We start from the raw sequence: 16,762 nt of genomic DNA, 5'->3' as shown, positions 1-16,762 counted from the left end.
CGACGCCAGTACTCCAGCTCGGCGAGAGGAGTATGCGGCATCGACGGGGGAGCCTGCCTGCCGCGTCTGGACCCGCGGTAAATTCGAACTAAGGTACTTCGAATTCAGCTACGTTATTAATGTAGCTGAATTTGCGTACCTTAGTTCGAAGTGGGGGATTAGTGTGGACCAGGCCTAAGGGCTGAACTCTCCAGGAAGACAGGCTGGGTGGGTCGCTGTGAAGGTCTTGTTGCTATGCACAATCAGCCAGTTGGAACAGGACACTGAACAGAGCAGAGCTCTTGCAAGCGTCTTAGGCATTGAGTGATCCACTGAACATTGTGGAGCAAATGGCTCTCTACCACTGAGGAGTCAGGGTACACCTCTACAATGAGCAGGAAGAATTATTCTTTTATCACATATTTTTTTAAAAATGCATTCTAGAACATTAGAATCAGATTGAAACTCACATTTGCAAGGAAACATAGATTTAAGGCCCCAATTCAGCAAGCATCTATTGTGACTTCAGTACCCATATGCTAAAATTAGACATGCGCTTAAGCACCTTGCTGAATCAGGGCCCTAAAGCCTTGTCTACACTAGAAAGTTGTACCACTAAAACTAGGCTGGTGTAGTTAAAGAGCGACAATGCCCCTAGGGCACACCCAGTTATGTCAGTATAACGGTGCTTTATACCTGTACAGCTATGCCTGTACAGGAAAGGGGATGGCTATACTAGAATAAGGATCTATGCAAGGGATTGAACTAGTATAACTCTATCTGTAAATAATCACACTCCACACTGAACTTGTTTAAGAGCTTGATTTCTGCAAACACTTATTGCTGAGTGAAGTGCTTACTACTATGAGTAGTTCCGTTAAAGTAAATAGAACTACTCACGATAGTAAGACCCCTGATTACAGGATCAGGCCCACTTTCGTGAATCTAAGGCAGATTTCCAATGCTTTTTTAATATTTTTGCGGCCTACTTCTTATATTTATGTTAGTGTTTTTAAAAGACAATAAGAAAACAATTCCTGGATTGGTGACAGCAGATTTGCCAACATGGATTGAGGTTTGTGGGCTTCAGCAAAGAAGTGAGTTTGGGGATGTGAATATGTCTGTATCTATCTTGTTTTATATTTAGATTGGAAAGTCTTTGGATTGACTATTTGTTCTATTTTTGTACACAGGGGTCCTGGTCCAGGGCTGAGGCTCCTGGTTACTACCGCAATATGAATAATAATTAATGGGTAGGCACATGGCGTTTTGGGAAGAGATGCAGATTAACTGATATATAACTCTGAAAACAATTGGCCTAATTCTCTTCTCACCCAGTATTGCCAAACTCAAACATTGTATTAGCCCTCCAAAATCATGAGAATAGCTGAAAAATAATGAGCCATTAAAAACAAATCAATGTTGGGTTATTTTCATTTGCCTTCCTCTTTCACGGGTATGCTTCAGTCACATTTGCAAGCTTTTCTCCACAACCCCAAGGGCTAGAAACTTATTTTTTCTTAAATGAAGCTGAAATTCTCATATGAGCCCTTATTTCCAGCAGCTGGATCGTTATATAAAGCATCAAATATCATGAGGTTCAAGATAAAATCACAACAGTTGGCTACCTCAGTGTAAATCCAGAATCACAGCAATGAACTCAGTGTGAGAGGAGACTCATACTCAATATTTTAGGAGGGAACCATTTCAATGAACAGGTAAAAAACGGAGCGACAAGGTGGGTGACGTCATATCTTTTATTGGACTAATTTCTGTTGGTGAGAGAGACAAGCTTTCGACCTTCTCTCTCACCAACAGAAGTTGGGCCAATAAAAGATATGACCTCACCCACCTTGTCCCTTTAATATCCTGGGACTGACATGGCTACAACAACACCGCATAAAGTAAAAAGCTGATCAGTCAAGATCAGTTGGTCTCAGGCCTAGACATAAGGCTGCAATATCAAATAATTCCTCTAGATGTCCCCATTTTATTCCAATTTTAAATTTGCTGCAGCTAATTTAAAGTATGTGGAGGACTATTATGACTTTAAACAAATTGGTTCCCACCCTGTCTATCCATATTTACAGATGCTTATATCTTAAAAAAAAATACCCAGAAGTTAAATATTTAGTGGCTATATTTAAGAGCTGAACTTGGGGAAGGAGAAGTGATTTTCTTCTGTTGAGATAGTTTTAGATACATTGTTTACACTCAGAGGATTCTAAAATATCTTTATTTTACAACTACCATCCTGTCCTTTGATCCTATATAAGCACTTATGCAAATGAGTAACCCCATTGTGTTCAATTGGTCTGGTAACCTATGTAAAACTACTCACCTGCATAAGTGCTGGCAGAATCGAACCCTTCCTTGATAGGTAGCCATGAATTAAGACAGGAAGCTGTGACTTGTTTGAAATTTTTTTTTTAAATTACATTTTATTTTTATGTAGTATGAAGCACAGGTAATCATGGTTTTCCTCCATACACTCTCTTCAAAAGTTTATGTTTTAGATCAGTGGTCCCCAACCTTTTTCATCTGGCGAGCGCCAGACGACGAGCCACGGAGGACCATGGCGGCGGACTAGCATCTGCCAAAATGCTGCCGACAAGCGGCAACACCAATAGGCGTCACTGCCAAAATGCTGCCGACAAGCAGCATCATCCAGAGGCGTCACCGCTGAAATGCTGCCGAAAATCATTTTGGCGGCGATGCCTCTGGATGACGCTGCTTGTCGGCAGCATTTCGGCAGATGCTTGTTCGCCGGCCAGTACGACCCCTGTTTTAGATATATATTTCTTCTCATTCCAAGACAGGGACCAGTACAGTGTCACCATTCATTCCTGTCCATGGCTTGGTCCTCCTTTAAGCCCAGCCTGGTCATATCCCTGTGTACAATGTCCTGACATCTAGTTGGAGGTTGGCCTCTAGGCCTGACTTATCTTGGTTGCATTTGCATTATTTTCTTGGGCATCCTATCATCTGTTTATGTTCTACAATGTCACCACCACTGTCATCTTTTTGATTGCAGCCAATCCCGTACACTGATTTCACATCCTACTCTCCTTCTAACTTCACTTGTGTTAAAATCATTTCACTTTACTGTTGCCATCTTCCAAAGAACTCTCTACCGCCTCCAGCCTTCTGAAGTCTGCTTAATTTAATGCAACTCTGACCAGTCTGTAGAGTTATACTGTTAGGACACTGTTTTAATCAATTTTCATTTTGGTGGCAAACAATGTTTTTATGAGTCCATAATTTCATCAGTTTTGTGCAGCACTTTTGGCTAAGACACAGCTCCTTTTAACCATTGGCATTGTTCAAGTTTCCTAGGTACGCACAAGATTTTACTTTTTCTATGACTTCACCTTGGTTGCATTTCAACTCTATATTTATTGTCCCTTTTCCAAGATGCAACCGCTTTGTCTTCTTGGCATTTATTGTAAGTCCAAGTCAACTGCACCAATTTTCCAAGGCTGTGAAGAGTATCATCCGTTCATACTGAATCAAATGCCTTTGTGAAGTCAATGAAAACGGTAAACATCTTGACTCCCCATTCTCATTTTTTCCCCCCCATCAACTATCAGAGCATGAATATCTGATCAAAGCAATTTGAGCTTGGTGTGAAGCCACATTGTTCCTCACCTACTATTTCCTCTAAAACTGGTCTTTATCTGTTGACAATTACTTTCATCATGATTTCCTGGTACTGATAATAAGTGTGTACCACTATAATTATTCAGATTGGTAGGATACCCTTTCTTCGGGATTAATACAACTATTGCTTTTAGTCAGTCATACAGTACCTCCTCTTGCTCCCATATCTTCTTATATATTTTCTCCTAATGATTTGATAGCATTTGTCCTGCCGGCTTGTAGCAGCTCAGCTGTTATATTGTCTGTTCCTGCAGCTTTCCCATTTCTTAATTGCTTCACTGCTCTTTCTATTTTTTCTTCTGATGGTGGTTCAGTGCTGAAATCCATTCTGCCTTGCAATCTGCCCTGTTCATCTAGCATGTCGAGAATGCTTGCATCTCGATGAACAACAGCGTTCACCACTTTGTCAGAATGCTCCTTCCATACTTGCAGCATCTCTTCATCATTTGTTGTCAGTTCACCAATAGTCTTTCTTACTGCTTGCATCATTGGCCTAATTGTGTTTCCATACAACTTAACCTTTTTATATATCATTTTCATATCTTATTTTCTTCGTGCCTCCTTTAGCTGTGGAACCTCTTCTTTCCAGAACTTTTGCTTGTCCAACTGTTGTGATTTCTTCACCACTTTGGTAACACTTTCACTTCTTCCACTTTCCCAGTAGTCTTGACTTGTGCACACTTTCCTTGTCATGTTCTTGTTTCATTGCTTGTCCAGACTTTCATGGTTTGCTTACGCCTTCCAATAACTTCCTCTGCTGTATTTTATATTGCTTCCTTGAATATTTCCCATCCAGTCTGGAGTGCAATTTCTTCATCATTGCAAATTAATGGTTTGAAATAACCTCCAAGTCTCACCATGTATGTCTTCCTCACAGAGCTATCCCTTAATTTATCAAGATAAAATTGGGCTCCAGTTGCACCCATCTTTTTCTTGGACTTTAATTTCATATTAATCTTTCCCATTAGCAGTTCATGATAACTGCCACACTTGATATTTTTGTAGACTCTATTATTCAGCACTGACCTTCTTTGCCTTTTACTGATAATAATGTGGTCAATATGGTTTTTGATATAACCATCTAGTGAATTCCATTCAAACTTGTGCATATCTTTGTGAGGAAACTAAGCACTGCCAATAATCAAATTATGCATCTTACCGCAAGTTCTTAACCTTTCCCCATTATTGTTTGCCATCTCAGTGCCATATGGTCCATTGCTATTCATTTGCTGACTATGTCTGTTACCAACATTTGCATTCATATCTCCCATTATCAAAATCATATTATGATCTACAGTGTTACCCAAACATGGATAAAATTAATCTTTCTCTTAGAATATCAGGGTTGGAAGGGAGCTCAGGAGGTCAACTAGTCCAACCCCCTGCTCAAAGCAGGACCAATCCCCAGACAGATGTTTGCCCCAGATCCCTAAATGGCCCCCTCAAGGATTGAACTCACAACCTTCAGCAGACCAATGCTCAAACCACGGAGCTACTTCTAGTGGTGCATAACAGCAGTTCACAGTAATGCATAGTCTATAGCAACCTTGCTAGGACAATCTACTCAGACACCAGTTTCCAGTTAGCTGTTCATTGAAGTAACTGTTCTCTTGTTCACTGCTTTAGCAACTCCATCTCTATGCTTCACTTATCCACTTGAATGTCTGTAATAAAGGAAAGTATAATTTCCATCTGTGACCTCTTCTGTACCCAGCCAACCTTTCTCTTGTATGGCAGCAAAGGAAACTTGTATCTCTTAACTCCTCTGCTATTAGCTCGGTCTGGCCTGGAGTGAATGGAATATTAACATTCCAGCTTGCAATACATGTAATATGTTTAGCCATTGTCTGAAATTCAAGTCCATTTTCATTTGCTAGCTTGATAGGCCTGTGTCAAAATCCATATGTCCATTTGGCTTGCTGTACTGTTTCTATAACAAGTACGTTTTGGCTATAATTACTTTTTAGGACAGTCCACCCTAACCTCCCCCTCCCTCCCCGGGGAAAACCTGCTGGCCTGCTAGGAACAGGTATCAGCGATTCCACTCTAGTCCACTTGCCTTCCAAGGCTAATGAGCTTAAACTGCTTGGATTTGAAAGCACAGTTTTCCTTCTCCTAGACAGGCTTGTCCTGTGTGCCCCAGTCTGAAATCAGAGTTTCTGTTCTCCTGCATACAGTTGGTTCACAGCACCTCATCCTGTAATATTTGTGTGACGGGTTGGATCCCAGAAACCCCTTTGGGAACTGCCAACTGATGTGCCAAGACTACTTCTGCCCCTGCTTTCCCTGCCAGCCTGGGACTCCAGCACCCTGTCTTGTTGAGCCAGATACGCCAGTCTGCTCCAACACAGACACAGGATCTGAACCACATGCCCCAAAGCTGCAGACTTAACTGAAAGCAGCTTATAGAAGTGTTTCTGTCTGTAACACTCAGATGCCCAACTCCCAATGGGGTCTAAACCCCAAATAAATCCATTTTACCCTGTATAAAGCTTATACAGGGTAAACTCATAAATTGTTCATCCTCTATAACACTGATAGAGAGATATGCACAGCTGTTTGCCCCCCCGTATTAATACATACTCTGGGTTAATTAATAAGTAAAATGTGATTTTATTAAATACAGAAAGTAGGATTTAAGTGGTTCCAAGTAATAGCAGACAGAACAAAGTGAATTACCAAGCAAAATAAAATAAAATACGCAAGTCTAAGCCTAGTACAGTAATAAAACTGAATACAGATAAAATGTCACCCTCAGAGATGTTTCAATAAGTTTCTTTCACAGACTGGATGCCTTCCTAGTCTGGGCACAATCCTTTCCCCTGGTACAGCCCTTGTTCCAGCTCAGGTGGTAGCTAGGGGATTCCTCATGATGGCCGCCTTGTTTGTTTTGTCACACCCACTTACATATTTTTTGCATAAGGTGGGAATCCTTTGTCCCTCTGGGTTCCCACCCCTTCTTTTTAATGGAAAAGCACCAGGTTAGAGATGGATTCCAGTTCAGGTGACATGATCACATGTCACTGTAAGACTTCATTACCCACTTGCCAGCACACATGTATACAGGAAGACTTACAAGTAAAACAGAGGCTTCTACAGTTAATTGTCCTGGTTAATGGGCGCCATTAAGATTCCAAACCACCATTAATGGCCCACACTTTGCATAATTACAATAGGCCCTCAGAGTTATATTTCATATTTCTAGTTTCGGATACAAGAGTGATACATTTATACAAATAGGATGACCACATTCAGTAGATTATAAGTTTTGTAATGATACCTTACAAGAGACCTTTTGCATGAAGCATATTTTAGTTACATTATATTCACACTTATCAGCATACTTTCATAAAATCATATAAATTGCAACGTCACAATTTGGTGTGCCCCCTCTGAGTTTCTGCAGAACAGGCAACCCCTATGCACCAGTCCAGAGCTCAATGGTTCCCGGGCTGCTTCTACCTTTGTAACTACTACCAAAAAGCAATTCTTCAAATCCTCATTTCAATGGGAAAGAGGTTTGAACACAGAGGAAGAACTACACTTCCCAGTGCTCCCTGCGAAGAGGCTGGGGGCAGTGGAACTGCATGGCAGGGGATACGCCAGTGCCCTTTTGGGTAAACGATAGCCAGGGGCGGGGCTAGTAGAATGTAAAGTATCTAGCGGGTTGGGGGCGGGGACAGTAGAACACTGTGTATCCAATGGGCAGGGGGAGGCGTCAGCGAAGCTCGGGCAGGTGGAGCGGTCTTGGCTCCATGTGGTCGGGTTGAGGCTGCGCCGCCCTCCCCGCCTGTGTATTGGTCCCGAGGGAAACTCCGCAGCGCACCGGGCGGGGAGCAGCTGCTCTGAGCGCCGCGGGCAGTCGCCGCTTCCCCTTTGAGAGCCTTGTGCCCGGTAGCTCCACGTCCCTGTCCTAGCAGCGGCTGCCTGCTGTCCCTCCCTGCTTCCCCGCAGGCGGAGCACTAAGGCGTATCTGCCGGGCGCTGGGATCCCGGCTGGCCGGGGGCACGGCACCTTCCTAGGCTAGGCAGCGGCTCGCCCGGCTGGTGCGGAGATACTGGATCTGGGGACTGGGCTGTGAAGTGCCTGCGACTCCTCAGCCTCTCCCCTTCTGCGCTTCTCTCCAGTGCGCCCCTCGTCCCATCTCCCGAGGGGACCTCTATTCTACCGGCCCCAGCGCTCTCCTGTGTCCCCGGGGTGCAGGTTCTCCCCGGAGCCCCCTTCTGCCTGTTGTATGGTCGGGGACCCCAGCCCCAGGCAGCACCATGGCTTTTGCCAACTTCCGCCGCATCCTGCGCCTCTCCACCTTCGAGAAGAGGCGATCCAAGGAGTACGAGCACGTCCGCCGGGATCTGGACCCCAACGAGGTGTGGGAGATCGTCGGGGAGCTGGGAGACGGTGCCTTCGGCAAAGTGTACAAGGTGGGTCCGGGTGCCCCGGCCCGGGGCAATGCTGGGGGTGCCCTCGGGGGAACGTGCACAGACCCCCGGTGTGTATGTGGCGAGGCTGGCCTGGGGGGAAACTGAGACCCCAGGCACGTGGGTGGGTGGGTGTCCTGGCCTTGGGGCGGGGGTGGCATAGCAGCGTGGGGAAAGGTTACAGCCGGAGCGGTGCAGGGCAGCCCCGAGGACTAGGGGGAAGCAGCGAAGAGGACGGGCGGGGAGGGGGGTTAGGCCATGGCCAGGGGGCTCCATTTCCCCGCCTCACTCGTTGGAGTCTGAGCCTAAAGCTGCCCCTCGGGCAGAGCTGAGATGCTCCGGCACTATGATGAAAGGGCCCCCTGGGCTGTGTTTACAGCTCATCCGCTAGCGTCCTTTGACACCAGCCATTGAGTGCAGGTGCCCTGAGGACTGTGTGTGCAGTGTGGGGAAGCTGTAGGAAGACACACCCACCCTTTGGAGACTGCCGCGGGGTGGGGGTGGTATTTGACTAGAGCTGAGGAACTTTTTGACCGAGAATCCCCAAACAGGATTGTCATTTTTGGGGTGGATGGGGGAGGTGCAGGCCCTTCTGCCTGGGTGGGTCCCTATGGCATTGTGCGGGCCAAGTGTCTGGCTGGGAGGTCCCCAGGCAAATACTGGGTGCCCTGGAGTGGTTTTGGGTGCTGGGGATGATACATAAGTAGAAATAACAATATGTCCGTTGTGCCAATTTATTTTCTAGCATTATATCTACCATTTCCTCCTCCTGTCCTTCCCAAACCCTCTCCTAGTCCAGCATGTGTCAGCTGAGATAAAGCTGTGTCCTAGTACATGTCGCAGGTGGCTGACAAGGGCACCTGCAGAGGCTGTCCCAGAGCTCAGCAACACACAGCAAATCACCTTTGGCACTTTCTTTTTCTATCAAATCTTAGCAGCATTAAGGGCCGAAAGATCTCCTGTCTTTGTGCCCTGTTGCCCAGGGCTTGTTCACAGTTTGTCTCCTGACTTGTTAAACAAATCTAGAACTGTTTTCAGCATTTCAGGCAAAACCCTTTTGGGAGCCTGAGTCAGCTTTGCAGATCCCACTAGCTACTGTGACTAGAAACTGATGAAAAGCTATGTACTTTGCATTAGGGGATGGGAGAGATGAAAGTGTCCCTGTGGGTAGGCGCAAGGAGAGGTGAGATGCTGTTTTCTGAGTGATACTTTAATAGCTCTGCTGGGTGTTCCTTGCCCAGCCTCTAGGTAATATGAATGAAGAGATCTTACTTAGAAGTCAGCACTCAGAAGGTGGCATGCAAGCTTTGTATGCTTCCAGTGGTAAAAATATTCATATCCCTGCGGTCCTTGCAAGCAGGAAACAGTGCGAATCTCTTGGAGTTTGCAAAGGAGACATGCCTGTTGACAGCAGGGACAGATGCAGTGCTATGAGTGCTTAACCTTTATGTTAAGGGACTGCGTTTTCAAAGGCCAGATACTCTATTGTACTTTCTATTGCTTGTCAAACTGCAGGCTTATGCGATGCTGAGTACTAGACAAACAAGCCTGCACAGTAACTGCGGGGATGGTGTCTTAAGACAGTTAGAGACTTGTCACTAGAAGGTGAAGAGGGTTGATGTTCCAGCCGTATTACAAGACCTGGCTTCAAACGGTGTTCAGAGTCAGAAAAGATGAATTTAGGGGTCTTATTGAATCTACTCATAGGCATCAGTTCACATTGCAAAATTGCCAAAGAATTTGATGGATATGTAAACGTTGCTGAAGAACGGGTTGAAACCCACATAGGTGAAGGAAGCAGGTGGGCTGCAGGTCAGGACTAAGGTGCTTTACCAGAGCCCCTGGGAATGATTACTTGTCTGTCTCATGTTGCTACTAAAACCTCATTTTCTTAAGCATTAATAATTATCTAATAGTGCACAACTTGTGCTGAAAGTGGCACTGTCTTAACAATTACTCTTCTCAGAAATCTTTACCCTGCTGTTGTTACCAGTAGCACCTGAGGGTAGAAAGAGAGTAGAATATTTTTCTCTGGCTTCATTTTGCTTTGGGTATTGGAAAGCACTTTGTCCATATTCGCTTTAACTTTTTCCCTTGTATAATCAGTTGCCCCTGTTTGGGAGTCTTTCAGACAAAGACAGGAAATAGTCCTTCAAAATAGGAAAAATATAATTGTGGGGAGAACAACAAATTGGAACAGGATCTCTGGGAAGTTTTAAACCCATCCATCACTCTTGAATGCCATTACTAAAATATGGAATCAAATTAAAAAAATCACTATAGTCAAACAGGCTGTTTGTAACTGAAGGCATTACCTGCATAATCATGAATGCGAGCCCCACCCCAAATAACTCTGTCTCCTTTCACTTGCCTTGTCCCCAGGTGCCTGGAAAGGCATGCAGTAATATAAGCTGCCATACTGTAGTGTGCACATTAAAATTAAGCCACTTACCACTATAGTATTTAGTCATGTGTATCTGCTTCCAGGCTTTAAATATCTACTTCTAAGATGTCTCTTTTTTTATTTTATTTTTTAACATGATTTATCTTTAAGCAAGGGCTTTTGAATTCCAGCAAGAGTCCAAGAACTAACTCTTTCAGTCTCCACAATCAAACTTTTCCATTGCCCATCTTCTCTCTCCTTGGGCTTACCCTTCCTGATAGAAAAGGACATTGTTGGTGTATAAATGGTTGGTGCTGAAGCATTTTGGATTCAAATGTGTCCAGTGTATTTATTATTTGTAAGCTGATGGGGACAGATCATATTCAAAAATAGTTATAAAGTCACATTTAGAAACTAGACGGCAGCATTGTTATAGAGACGCAGCCCTCTGTGCCACTAAGCAGGATTTAATCCATCTGTTCTCTTCCCTTCCCCATCTTCTAAATCAACGCTGGAATCTGGAGCTAAGAGTCATGGGTGTGTGTAGCAAAATGGCCTTGTACAGGATGCTGATGTGAAATGCTTAGACATGCCTTATTGTTTGTGTTCATTTGTGTACACACACACACACACACACACACACACACACTGCAGCTAGTCAAGATATAGAAAACACTTGAAATCACTCTCTGAGACTTCAGACACATCTTGCTGTGTACACAAGCAAGTAGTTTCAGACTCCTTGTCCAAACAACAAATTTATTATGAAGAATCAGATGTTTGCATTAGGTTAGTGTACAAAGTATTTTACTTACCTCTTGCATGAGCATGCAGTATTATGGTACAGTTTGCCTGCAGTTGTAGCCTACCCTCTTTCAATTCTTATACTATGCCCATCACCATAATATCTGAGCATACTGTGTGCGCGTGTTTTAAATGCATCAACATCTTGCTCCTGGCTGAAACAACTAGCAAGGTTCAACTCAGGAGCAAACTTAAAAAGTTTGGTAAAAGAAAAAATGGGCAACATTCAAGTTTTGGTTTTAATAAGGTTTTTGTTATGGTGTAGGAGGGAGAACTCAGGTGTGTAATTGCTTCATTGAGTGCTCTTAAAGTATAAAAAACCAAACAAATAAATTAAAAAATGTTTTTTTCATTAAACAGTTGGTGTGGATTTCCTACATGTGAAGCTGACCAACTTTGAAGTAGTTTCCTACTTTTGTCAACATTGTATCAGTAATTTTAAGGGCCCCTGACAACTTGATTGTTTTAAATGAGTCATTTAAAAAATAGTTTGACAGAACCCTTCTAAATAGCACATGTTGAATCATAAAGAATTCTCCAGTCAAATGAAAATTACTGGGATTCTCCTGCTCATGCCTAGAGAGATCTGTATAGCAAAGGAGAACCTGGCTGTAAAGGGGAAACAGGGAAACACTCTACGCACACACGAATAAAGCTGCAAAGTGGCAGGGGAGGACGAGGGGTGAGAAGCAGTTTTCCTTTAACTGTCAGTTGTTGTAATCTCTGGTGTGGTGTTATAAGTAACTGTAGTGTGGGTACTGCATTGTCAGATGGAAATGTGATCTTTCAAACACACTTTGCTATTGGCCTGATCCAAAATCCACTGAAGACAATGGGAGCCTTTCTGTCTTTTGGATCAGGCCCTGTAAAAGCAGGCCTGTAGCTACAGGAAGCCTTCATTAGCTGTGAATGCTATTCAGTTTATATTAAGGGGTCTTTGCAGCCTGCAATACCTCTAGATTTGGAGACCCATAAATACAAAGAATAATTGTAGGATTTTCCCAAAGGAAATGATTACTAGAGGAAAAAAGTTTGATGGTGATCATGGATTATTCATGCTCTTCACTATGGCTGCACTAAGACAAGTCTTCTAAAACTTCCAGCCATGGCTCCATTGACTTTTAGTTTTCTGGACTGGAGCTAGTTGCTTCAACTTTAGGCAGCTGAGCTGGGTTCTCTGGATACTAATCTCAGGGGCATCAGCAGTGGTGTTGTCTAACATGTAAAGGAGACTCTGCACGAATATCGAAGGGGCTAGTTAGGAGTGCATGTACAAGCTGACAGGCACATGTCGAAAGACTTCTTCCCTTAGAACTTGCTGTATTTAATCATGGGATTGTTTTGCTGTGTTTATGCTTTTTATGAAATGCTATCACTGTGTTCCAGTAGCACAGAGGAGAACACCTACTCCCCTGATAACACTTGCCTGTGGCAGGGTGTGGACAGGATGTCCACTTCAATAGTGCGGTCTATCCTGCTGCTTGCAGTTGCAATGCCAGTTTTGCAGCAAACAGAATTCATTAATTTGAATTCCTGATCAAGGGCTTTCAGTAAAAGGTTCTATATAGATATTATTCCGCCCCACCCAGCCCCAGAAGTTATCTGATTGCAACTTCAGGAACACAAATTAGTGTCTCCTTTCTAAAGAAATTGTTATATGCTTCCTCTTTTTCTTCTTCTCCGCCTCAATTTAAAAAAAAATCCATTCTAATTATTCAGTCTGTGATGGCAGTAAGGTGCGTAATATTATGTACCCTGGAGAATATAACTACTATTTAAAACTTGGTGTGAGGAAAGAGAATGAAAATAAAACCGCATATTTGCTATGTAGCATATAGCTGCAGGTTGTGCCTGGATCCCATGGTGATAGATACATTAGAAGTGCTTGGACTGTTTCCTCTCCTGCCTGCCTCAGTGCTCACTAATTAAAACTGCAGCTCTCTGACTTTGGGGTGGATTTCGGTAACTCGGGCCTGATTCCACTAATATCTCTCCATGCAGTTTTACCGACCTGCACGTTAAGTTTCTAAGTTGCTGGCCATTCTAAAAAACCCCAATAGTTTTCCAACTGTATCATAAAACATTCACAAAATATTTGCATGTTTTGTAAGGTCACATTTTGGCCTGTTAATTTTGGCCTTGTCTCTTCGAACAGCAAGGGGGTTATTTTCTGTTTAAAAGGGGGCAGGGGAAGAAGTTGCTTCTTTCTTAGTAAATGGGTGTCAGCATCCTAGTGGTCCTACAGATACAACCACTATGGATGACATCCTGGTCCCATTAAGATCAAAGGGAAAACTCGCATTGAATTCAGTGTGGCCAGGATCCCCACATAGGGCTCTAAGCACTACGCTTATCCCGCTCTGCGTATAGAGCCCCCCAGTCTCTCAAACGGTTCTGCAACTGAAGACTTGGATTAAAACATGGATACCATATTCAAAACTAAGTGATTTAGGCACCCACTGACTTTCAGTGGGTTTTTAACTCTTAAGTGCCTAAGTCAATTTTTGAAAACTTTACCCAAGGTCTTTTATCACTTGTGCTAAGTTTCAGCAAACATTTCTCTTAAGAAACTGATGTAGCTTTGACACTGGCATGCTTAAGGTATTGGAGGGTTTAAAGCGTGAGATGCATATGGTATTAAACTAGCAAAAGCCCCTGCTTAACTGACTAGAGCATTCACAGTCTAGCTCATGGGTCGGCAACCTTTCAGAAGTGGTGTGCCGAGGCTTCATTTATTCACTCTGATTTAAGGTTTTGTGTGCCAGTCATATATTTTAACGTTTTTAGAAGGTCTCTTTCTCTAAGTCTATAATATATAACTAAACTATTGCTGTATGTAAAGTAAATACGGTTTTTAAAATGTTTAAGAAGCTTCATTTAAAATTAAATTAAAATGCAGAGCCCCCCGGACTGGTGGCCAGGACCCGGGCAGTGTGAGTGCCACTGAAAATCAGCTCATGTGCCGCCTTTGGCACGCGTGCCATAGGTTGCCTACCCCTGGTCTAGCTTCTCTGGCCTGACACTAGGTCTTAAACTTGATTCCCATTTCCCAGCTTTGCTTAGTTCTCAGTTAAGACGACCCCCCAGGTCCCTCGCCTCTGAAGCAATGCCTGAGCATTGTATCCCAGTGCCCTCACAGCGATGTGGGGTCACGGAGGGGCAGTCTGCCATTTGTGAGGAGAATATTGAGGGAACTGCTTCTGCTTGGAAGTGGAGTCTAAGTCAGTCCAATTTCTTATGTTTCAATTGACTTACTTACAGAAAAACAGCTCCCAATGCAGCCACTTTACAAAGTATAAAGGCCATAAAACATCTCTTGTCAGCTGTAATAGCATTCTATTGCTTTTGTGTTCACTTCCTCAGTGGCTACCTGTGATCTCATGCAAAAGGATTTAGTTAACCTGACTTGAGATACTTTTGCCTGGCATTCCTATAGCTTGGAAATAGTTACTGAAACTGCACATGAAGGAGGTCCCGGAGGACCTGCTGGGCAAAGTGCGTGTGTGCTGGAACTTCTAAAGTGTTTGCGTTGTTGTCTGTATTGAGTTTCGTGTAACATTTGCAAGCAGGTTCAAGCATGCCACCTCTGTCTCCATCAACGAAGTCCTTCAAGAGCAGGGGTAGGCAACCTATGGCACGCGTGCCAAAGGCGGCACGCGAGCTGATTTTCAGTGGCACTCACACTGCCCGGGTCCTGGCCACCAGTCCGGGGGGCTCTGCATTTTAATTTAATTTTAAATGAAGCTTCTTAAACATTTTAAAAACCTTATTTACTTTATACACCACAATAGTTTAGTTATATATTATAGACTTATAGAAAGAGACCTTCTAAAAACATTAAAATGTATTACTGGCACGCGAAACCTTAAATGAGAGTGAATAAATGAAGACCCGGCACACCACTTCTGAAAGGTTGCCAACCCCTGTTCAAGAGGATCTGTGCTGTAGAGCAGAAGCAATTCACAAGCTCAGTACACCAGCAATGATTGTTGGGTTTCTAATTGCGGAGATAGGAAAGTGAAGGGCTAATTTTTCCCTACACGGGCCCGGTTGATCTGATGCATTTCTGGCATGTCGCAAAAAGGCTGAACAAATTGTGCCCCAAAATACTGTAGCCTTGGCTGCCTAAGCCCCATTCCCTGGCACTGACTCACACCAGCTATTCAACCCGCTGCTCAGCTGTGAGCTTCCTCTGCACCCAGCTCAATGTAGAAAGTTGCTAGGAAACCTCCAACAAGTGGTCGCATGTTTTTTTTCCTTTAGCCTTTAAGACTTTTTGACAAAACCATGGCTGTGGGTTGGACTGAAGCAGGCAGGCTTCCTCCCCGGGGAGGAAGAGGTTAATAGTGAGCAGTGCACAGTGTTACAAAGCTCTTGGGTCTATGCTGGCTGAATATCTCCAGGAGACTTGGGGGGATTCTTGTTTAGTGGATCCTTGGCTCTTAAATCTTCTCTATCCCTTCCCCCTGCTTCAAAGCAACAAGGGGCCCCCTGGGAAGGAGCAGATGTATTATCAGATAAATCCATTTGCTAGTCACGCTTCCCCATACCCACTCAAAAATAGGAGGTGAGCAGATGCTGCAGCGCAGCACTTTAAAAATATCAACAAAGAAAAAGTCAGCTGGTTGGCCTTGCCGCTTCTGATGCACTCAGCGCCATGGTATATGGGCACTAGCTGGTGAGCGAGAAGCAATACTGAGCTAGTCCTTAAAGGCCTGTTATTGCCACCCATCTTTGTGTGATGTGCCACTGCTTTAATCCTTTTAGTCTCTCATCCACGGTCCGGGAGAAATGATGCTGGGTTCTCCTTCAGCCCTCTGTGAGGAAACACGCGTGTGTCAGGGTCTTGCGTCATGCTTCGATCACGTTATTCGCTTGTCCTTGTGATATTTTGGAGCTGGGAGATCCACAGCCATAGGCTGATCTCTCTGACTGTGACTTATTGCACCTAGTCTGCAAAGCTGGGGGAAGTGTTTCTGCTTCTCATTAACATTTCACAATTTGTTTTCCAAACCACTTTTTTCCCCCTAATCCTTCCAAAAAGTTTCCATGGTTGCCGGAGTAACCGATCTTGGTGCAACTCATTAAGAGTTGGACAGTGGTTTTTCTAATCCTGGCTGAAATTACATGAATGGGACAGAACCCAGTGTGTTGCACCATGTTTACCAGAAGGCTCTATATCACACACAGTGAGTGGGCTGAAAGCTTTTGCTTATGCATGTCATGTGGGAGTTGTGCCTCAGCTAGTGCTTACCACCTAGGACTACTGGGGCACAGACTTGGGCTCCTTTGTCTCAGAAGCGCTGTGTGAAGTTATCTTGCCTGCCTCAGTTTCTTCATCTTACAGATGACACCTTGGTCTGTCAATCTGTGAGGACTGATAAACTGTGGTTAAACAGTGCTATTGAAAAGTGAGATATCACTAACTCTCTGCTCAGCTTTTCTTCCCTCCCTCCCCACACCTTCCCTTAGGAAAACACTTTTCCTTCCTGCTAAGGATCAGACAGAGCTTTTTTTA

The 16,762-nt window shown here is 44.0% G+C and overlaps 1 protein-coding gene across 1 annotated transcript in view; it reads left to right on the top strand.

The window, feature by feature from the left end:
- The first annotated feature begins 7,360 nt into the window (after positions 1-7,360).
- STK10 (serine/threonine kinase 10) overlaps positions 7,361-16,762 on the top strand; it is an 80,820-nt gene continuing 71,418 nt past the window's right edge. Inside the window, exon 1 of the mRNA XM_034779014.1 lies at positions 7,361-8,060. Within this exon, the coding sequence (XP_034634905.1) occupies positions 7,905-8,060 (156 nt within the window). The 5' untranslated portion in view covers positions 7,361-7,904. The remainder of the gene's footprint in view (positions 8,061-16,762) is intronic.

The sequence above is a fragment of the Trachemys scripta genome, chromosome 8 (genome assembly GCF_013100865.1).
Source record: "Trachemys scripta elegans isolate TJP31775 chromosome 8, CAS_Tse_1.0, whole genome shotgun sequence".
NCBI classification, from domain to species: Eukaryota; Metazoa; Chordata; order Testudines; family Emydidae; genus Trachemys; species Trachemys scripta.
The sequence above is the reverse complement of the archived record's forward strand: the minus strand, read 5'-3'. Positions and strand labels throughout refer to the sequence as shown.